Source organism: Magnolia sinica, chromosome 13, assembly GCF_029962835.1.
Source record: "Magnolia sinica isolate HGM2019 chromosome 13, MsV1, whole genome shotgun sequence".
Lineage (NCBI taxonomy): Eukaryota > Viridiplantae > Streptophyta > Magnoliopsida > Magnoliales > Magnoliaceae > Magnolia > Magnolia sinica.
In genome coordinates this window covers 38027112-38035635 of record NC_080585.1, presented here as the reverse complement: position 1 = coordinate 38035635, position 8524 = coordinate 38027112, and the positions used below count along the sequence as shown (strand labels likewise).

At 37.7% G+C, this 8524-nt stretch overlaps 1 protein-coding gene across 4 annotated transcripts in view; it reads right to left on the bottom strand.

The window, feature by feature from the left end:
- Positions 1 to 276: 276 nt before the first annotated feature.
- The window catches only part of LOC131223612 (uncharacterized), a 59599-nt gene continuing 51351 nt past the window's right edge, over positions 277 to 8524 (bottom strand). For 3 of the 4 annotated variants that reach the window (XM_058219058.1, XM_058219059.1, XM_058219057.1), the window contains 6 exons: positions 5048 to 5134; positions 4479 to 4578; positions 3836 to 4043; positions 2314 to 2575; positions 1239 to 1302; positions 277 to 1143 (listed from right to left, as the gene is read on the bottom strand). In XM_058219058.1, coding sequence (XP_058075041.1) covers positions 1078 to 1143; positions 1239 to 1302; positions 2314 to 2575; positions 3836 to 4043; positions 4479 to 4578; positions 5048 to 5134 — 787 coding nt within the window. In that variant the 3' untranslated portion in view covers positions 277 to 1077. Of the gene's footprint in view, positions 1144 to 1238; positions 1303 to 2313; positions 2593 to 3835; positions 4044 to 4478; positions 4579 to 5047; positions 5135 to 8524 lie in introns of those variants that run through there. The other variant, XM_058219060.1, reaches the window with a different exon arrangement.

Genomic DNA, 8524 nt, shown 5'->3' with positions numbered 1-8524 from the left:
AAGAGAGCAAATCTTAATCAGTAGGCTTGGGCTTGAGCAGCTCCTTTGTCAGCACTGTGCATTTGTAACCCTCTTTCGAGTTTGTGCCGAGGTGGGAGATCAATCATATCCATATTCAGAACCAGCAGCCTGAAGGAAGCAGGTAAATGATAAGCAATTACAAGGACCCAATGCATTATTGACAAAAAAAAAAAAGTATGGAGAAAGTGAAATGACTAACCTCTAATGTCAATGATTTTTTTGAAACCTATGACGAGTCTCATCAAATCAGTGGTCTAGATCAACAAATCATAACCCACTTGTATATAATTGGCACGCCTCGTGGTCCAATGCAATGATGTCACAATAGAAATTAAATAAGCATATCCTTACAGATTGCTGGCTCAAATCAATCACCCTTATGCAAATCCAGAAGGATTGCATGAAGCCATGGGTTTGCTCAAATGAAAGCTTTCTTATGCCTAGTAATAAATTCAACAAGAAGGAAACTAGAAAAACAGATGAAGAGAGGCCACGCTACCATAACATAAAATACCGCCGTGCTTCCTGTCCAAGAAACAAATAGTACTTCATACACTTGAGATTTAACAAACTCTAGCATGTACCATCCTCGTACTAAAATACACTATTCATGTACTATATGTATACTACACGGTACTATCGCGACCCTTTTTTCTCCTTGTGCTTCTCTTTCTATAAAGAAAGTGAAAGGACTAAGATGTAACATGGTACCAGAGCCAGGTGAAGAGTGCATACGGCTGTCAACAGGTTGGATCTTAGGCTTGGATTTGAACTATTTGAGCCACGCCTATTCAAAATTCCTAGTTTGCTAGGCCCAGGATTATGGACAGCTGCAACAGTAGTGTAGTATGCATAGAGTCTAGCATAGTATATCTATTAGTACAAGGATAGTACAAGCTATAGTATGCTACACCTCAAGTGTACTGAATCCTAGAGTTTCTTTTGGACAAGCTTCATCGATTGCTCCCAATCAATTCAATTCTTCCACACAATCTCTCTCTCTCTCTCTCTGAGTCTACTCCAGTCATGTTACTTGAGAGAGTCTTCAAAGGCTCCCTATCTTCTTGCCACTGCCCTTGTAACATAGGGCTCGAATCCTATAGCTGTCGTCTTTTTCTCGTTCTGCCAATGGACATGAAAAGAGAATAAACTGCCCTGAAGCTAACCAGTGAGGATAGGTAACAGTAAGCTCTCCAAAAGGAAAAGGGCGAAGATACCTTGACAACTGGAGGTGCCATCTCAATGAAACCACAGATATTGCTTCCCTCACTTGCACCAACACTGTCCAGGGCACCATGCTCATTAATAAGGACCCCAAATCTCAAAGGACTCAGTACTAGAAAAGAAGACATGCTGCCCAGTTATATATGGAGGAAATGAAGTGTTTTTCTTCCTTCGATAGGTAGGCATGTGGCTTTAACCAGAGTGACAAAAATCGCCAAGATTTTCATATTCTAGTGAAAATACTAATGGAAGGGTATTATCAAAATAATATTGCAAGATTTTCAAAATATTGCCAGTTATCAAAATTTGCAATTTTATTGTGGAAAAATCTGGATATTAACGTGAAAATTATTTAAAGTTCTAACTGAAATTTTTTTCATGGTCAAAGTTTTAACTACTTAATGATTATGTATTTAAAAACTTATCTATTTATCATTTTATAATAAAGATTTTTAAAGCAAGATTTTCCAGATAATATCCAGAGAAACACCTCAATTTTGAAAATCTCCTGATAAATTCCAGGGAACAAACTTGTCACTATGGTTTAACCCCTGACCGAACATTGCATGCTTGAGGTGTCCCAACGAGGACAAAGGCACAAGTTTGGGAAATACACAATGTTCAACCAAGAGATTCGCTGGCTCAGCAAACTATACATGTGTGGGACCACTCCTTGGAGTGAAACAAGGTTCGGAAACATCCAGAGCACATCACCCATCAGACAATCCTAACCATTTGATGGGGCCCATAACTTTCCCTTTGTTAAACATATTGTTGGTTGACACTGTTGATTTGCAAAACACCAGTCAGATGGGAGCAGCACATCCCATGATTGGGCCACCAAATGAATGGCTTAGGTAATCAAGGTGGTTCCCCTGAACCATTGGCTAGATCATCATCTAGGGGTTATACATCCCAGAATTGGCCTTCTAGATGAATGGCTTAGGATGTCAAGGTGGTTTCCCTGCACCACAAATGCTGGGCCAAACAAAAATGTAATTTTCTTTCGATTGGGCATCATTTATTACCTCTCTTACATCAGTACTTGTGAAAGAGGGAAAAACATACCCTATTGATACTGGTTGCATCGTTTTGCTCTGCTCAATTTGTTCTGCTTCTTGAATAAGCACTGCAGGGCCTGGGCAATAGTCACTGCCCAGAGAAGAATACGTGCTAAGCTCTTCGCATGTACCAGCTTCACCATGCAAAAGATATACCTGGACATCCTCCGAGGGTAATATTGGCTCGATTACTTCAGAAATGCTATTGCATCCTTCATGATCCATTTCTTCATTGCTTTTGCTGGACGACCCATCTTGGGATTTATCTTCTGCAACACGGGCATAACTATACTAACCATAAATCAAATGAATTGTACAGTGAAATGGAGAAAAAAAAGGGGGGTTTTACAATGAGATGAGGAGATCCACTACTCTCAGAAGCACAAAATCTGTCTTCATTTCCAATGTGTACACCTACGATACCTAGATACAAATAATGATATGGACCATGGTGACACATCTTGTTCTTGGCAATTTCTCCCCTGGAATTTCTTGAAAGATTTCAAAATTCTGTGTTTTCCAAGTAATAAAAAAAAAATCCCACTAATGATTTCAAAATTTTGAAAATATAGGTATGAGATGATTTATTAACCATTAAGAAAAATTTGCTTTTAAATTGCAATAATTTTGTGATAAAATCAAGGAAAATTAAAACCACTTAGAAAATCTCATGATAATATTGTTTGATCAAAATTTCATGAGAAAATCAGGATATTTTCAAAATGTCGATGATGTTTGTCATAGTGATATGGACATGGATACTCCATTTCTCAAGAATCCAGGACATGGATATGGATATGAATAATTTGTAATATGATGCTAAGCATCTCATTATTTATTTATTTATTTATTTTTTTGTGATGAAATATTTGATTCTTTTAACTATTAGTTTGATTAACAAGGTGATGTTTTTTAATCTTTCAAACATGCTAAGCGTAACCAAAATTGTTAATGTTTACAATTTCTACAGTACATGCACAAATGTTATGACATGAATGCAAGAAAATTGGAAGAATTTCAGAAAATAAGAAATCCAATACAAAACATTTCATACCAGTATCCTAGAGTATTCGATAGCAATATTGGTGACTTGTCATTCCTGACAGGATACACTGAGTATACTCAAGTACTGGGGTATCACAAATGTACACATGGGATGTACATGATGAACAGGAATTGCTCGTTCATAATACGGTCACAACTGAACCACATATACAAAATCACTATTATTGGATAATCCTAACATGTAGAAAATGGAGCTAAAAAATCACTGACCAGATTTCAGTGCTTTTTGTTCACCGCCTTTAAATGATTAGGACTGTCTGGTCATTGTGAATTTGGTTATGAACCATTCAGGGTTGTTCCAAATGAAATGATTGGCTTGGATTATCATATACATGTCCCATGTGTACCATATAGAAAGACGCATGGAGGTGTGAAAGCATAGTGCTTGTACGAGTATTGTATCTCTTCCTGTTGGCATTAATGCACTTTACTGTTTGCACATGGAGAAATGGGATGGCATGTACCTCTTGATTCCAGTGTTTTGGTTGTTGTATATTTCACTAACAGTTTCTGGCACATGATAGTATCTTGAAAATCCAAAAAGTTGTACTCTGATAAATTTAATTTGTTAGAACGCGTCATCTTAGTAAACCCAAAGGAATTTGTCCATGTCTCTAGCAGCTCAGGAACTGCAGGCACCAGTAACCTCTCCACCCCTAAAGTAGAAAGCACCTGGTTAACAAATGAATGAAACAATGTAGTGAGCAGGCATTGCCAAGTATCAATTTCGCACGTACTGAATTATTGCAGTGCATTGCCCACAGAAACAAGCAAGCACATTGTAACTATCTTGCACATAGAGAAATTATAGGGCCTTGACACATCATGACATGCATAAGAGTCCTGATTTACCAAGCCTACTAAAATAAAGTTAAAAGGAGGGAAATGATAACCCTGTACATAACTATAGATGATTTGTGCATATACTCCATACAATATAACATACACTGATACAAAGCAAGCAAAACTCAACTCTCTCTCTCTCTCTCTCTCTCTCTCTCTCTCTCTCTCTTTCTCTCTCTCTCCATTGCAAAATAGAGAATACTGTGTTTAGAAATATATCTTAGTGACAAATTTTTATTGTTAATATTATATTAATGACATTACCTTCTCTACTTCAGTCATTAGAAGGCGGCACATTCCCCGTCGCCGGTATTTAACACAGGTACCGATTAGTGGAATTTCTGCAACCTTTTCACCAAAGATTCTGAAACAAGAACATGTTAAACCAATTGAAAGTCATGCTATGTTCTAAGATTCCATAACTACAAGACAGTTTTTATTTTTTATTTCTTTAACAACCCAGTCATCATCATCATTTAAATCTTATCCCAACTAATTGGGGTTAGCTTCACAAATCCTGTTCCTCCATTCCACTCAATCATGGACCATGTCCTTTGTTAAACCATAGGACTTCAAGTCTTTTCTTACTACCTTACCCATGTACTTTTGGGCTTTCCCCTTGCCCTTTTAGAGCCTTCAATTTGTACCATCTACTCCTAACTGGCGCAGTTCTTGGTCTCCATTGTACATGGCCAAACAATATCAATTCAACTTGTCCTCATCTTATTACCTATTGGCGCTACTCCTAAGTTCCCTTGAATGCATTCATTTCTAATTCTATCTTATCCTTTTAACAACTCAGTCCAGTGTACAAAATAAATCATGAAGCATACCTTACTGTAGCCACAGATACTACTTCGTCCCCCCTCTCCAAAAGTAAGGTATAGAATCCCCGAAAATTCAGTCGGTTTAGCTTCGACCTGCATTAGAAAATTTCACAACATAATGGATACAAGAAGCATTCATCAAATGGTACAAAGAGCCAATTAACATTAACGTGTATAAGTTCCTATGAGTACCAATTAGCCATTTTGATTAATTGACAAGCAGATAGTTGAAAATGCCAATAAAAATTTTCATTTGGAGTCGAGTAAAGCTGGGCATCTGACCCTTCCATGCCATCATTCTTCTCTTATTATACTAGAATCTTTCCTACCCTCCGAAAGGTTCCATCACCTAGAGAAGAGAAAATTAACGTTATTTATTTTATAACTTTAGGCCCTCTTCTCATCTAGACGTGACAACCAGCTTTTTAAATAGCAGATAATATGTAGCCTGTACTATATGCTACATAGTGTAGCATAGCCTTCGCACTAGATAGCGCACTAAAATAGTGAAACTAGCATGTAGCATACACTACACGCTACATAGGGTATATCATCCTTTATTTTTCATTTTATTTTGTTTTTACTATGTGCTCTGCTTTTCCTGTTGTTTTAATTAAAAATCTAGAAGTAGCTTTAGCTAACACTATAGGCATGTAGCTTACGCTACACACTTTAGAGGGGTGAATCCTATATAATACATGCTATTCTCTATTTAAAACATTGGTGGCAATAAACCTCATATCAGGCGACAAAATTAGTTTTTTGGTTGTTGTTGACTACACTTAATGAAGAGATCCTTTCACACCTTTTGTATCCTTTTGCAAATGGAGAATTTACACATAACAAAAAAAGTTATAAACCAAAACAAATAAGCAGCAAAACGCAGTGACAAACGTTAATATTTTAACAACTATGATAAACGGATCATGTGGGTTACATATAAGATATTCTGTGGCATGGGTATTGGATCTACATTGGATATGTTAAAACCATAGCCAAATAATTACATTTAGTTTCAAGAAGAAATCTGGATATTTTTTTAAACTTAAGAAAAATATCTTAACAAATATTTTAATGACTGCCTCCATGCCTTGAGATTTGGGGGTCAACCAAGTTAGGATTCATGGCTTCACCACCCGTACTTGTTCCTGGGAAAACATACGTTATCATTCATGCCCTATATTTGTTAGAGTTGTGTACCCTAAAAAGGCAATTTGTTGATCTTAATGGTTGGATTGATGATCTTGCTCGTCGATCATGATGACCACAGGTCTATATGGGTATATCTTAATCATACATGTATATGGGTTCAATGAGAGGGGTTCCTCTGTTGTCCTTGGGAACTTAAGTTTGGACATAATGGCCACTGGTCTAAGGAGAGTTGTCCCATTAGTCTCGGTACCCTGTCGTTCATAACTACCTAGTAGGTTTTAGGACAATCCTATGGTTAATTCTTATGTGGTCATCCTAGCGAGGGAACTAATGACGAATCGGGCTAGAAGATCTCCACCACTGGGTTCAACGATTAGTCAGTGCCAAGGTATTTAAAATCGGTTATGTAACAGCCGTAACGTGCATTATGTAATGGTAACGATCATAACCGTTATGCGTTATGGGGCTGAAACAGGCGTAACGGTCCTCAAAGAAAAAAAGAGCCGTAATGGCCCTGTAACGGTCCAAAAACATATTGTTTAAAGGGGCCATAATGGCTGTAACAGCCCATATCATAAATGGTAGCAGCTTTGACCGTTATGACCACCATTACCCTTATGGAACACCTCAGTCAGTGCCTTGGCCTTACCCCACATAGTAGTGTTAGCATTCATGTATATGGGATCTTGGAATTAGACCTGTTGGGTACTTGCATTGGAGGATCAGTTCAAGTCTCTGGATTGAGAGACTCATCATGCTTGGTCCATATAACTAATCCCTGGACTCGAGGATATTTCAAGTTCCTAGTAATGTAGTTTGGCCCACGTCATGGAGTTGATTGCAATAATTCAAATGGGATTGTTGTTGGGATCATGCATTAGGATATAGTTGAGGCTCTTATGATCCAACGAGGGATTCAATGGTTACCTACGAACATTCTTATGGCTAAGATTCGGTAGATTAGACCATCCATCAAGTGATTTTTCATTGGCATCGATATGCAAAAAGGTTTTATATGGTTTTAAGAATGCTTTTAGTCGTTGATATATTTTGTTTTAATCATTAAAGTGTTTTAATTGCACTTGATGGTAATTCTAGTGGTTAGGTCTTATGGTCCACCATGGTTTGTATGGGAATAAGATTAAGGATGGATGCCCATGATAAGTGGAGGTGATGTAGGATGATGGAAACTACCCTAGGATGCAAGATTAGAGATCAATTTACACATTAATTTCAACAATAAACTTGTAAAATCAAACATAGTCATGTAATAGATTCAGAAATTCAGATTTATAACACGAAGGCCCTAGGCTATCTATCACATACACGGTGAATGAAAATATTAAATAATTTAAGAGTCACCCACTTGGGAGTAGAGATTTCCAATCTGGCGTGAGTAGTGCGACAACCACATGGATAAATGATGATGCAATCAAAATTTTGATTTGGGGAAGGTTTCACAAAAATTCAGATTTTCATTAGGGTTTTGGATTCATAGATGGAGATTTAGGATCGGGGTTTATTTTTGGGATTCAAAGGATCTAGGGATTACAGAGGTTTGGAAAGAAAACAAAGAGACCCATACGAAAGCACGTGCGTGTGTGAGTGTGCACGTGCGGGTCCACACGTGGCTAGGTAAAAGGGGAAGAGAGAGAGAGAGAGAGAGAGAGAGAGAGAGAGAGAGAGAGAGAGAGAGGATTTAGGAGGGTTTGATGGGTTGAGAAGGTGATGCAGGACTGATGCATGAACCAAATAACATGTGAGATTAAGTAGCTGAATTAAGATATTTAACAAAAAACACAAACATCACTATAATTGTCACAAATATCATGAAAATCAAAAGAACATCATGCACAATCCTAGCCTAAGCTACCAACATCATAACACAAGATCATTAAATAAGAAGAAACTAGGATCTAATGGATGTAGGTACATCCAATTAAGATAAGCCTACATCTAATTAAGATAAAGTATAGTCTATTTCAAAATAGAAAACCTAATACAACCTGGGGTGAAAATTAGGTTTGAGTAATTTGGGAAGGTAGGAAAATTAGAAATTTTAGGTTTAGGGTTAGGGTTTCGGGGATGGAAGAAAGGGGTTTTGATATAATGATGATAGGAAACCAAAAAAGGGGTGAGGTGGGATTCACATGTGTGGCCGTACGGTGACATGTGTGGCGTGGGGTGGAGGGGTTTAGGTCGGTTAGGGTTTAGATTGTGGATGGGTATGAGAAAGTTGGGTTTGGCAGAAGACAGAGATCTGGGATGGGAGAATGAAGAACCTGAAGAAAATACCTGGATGTGTGTGTGTCTGTTGGGGGGGGAAGAGAA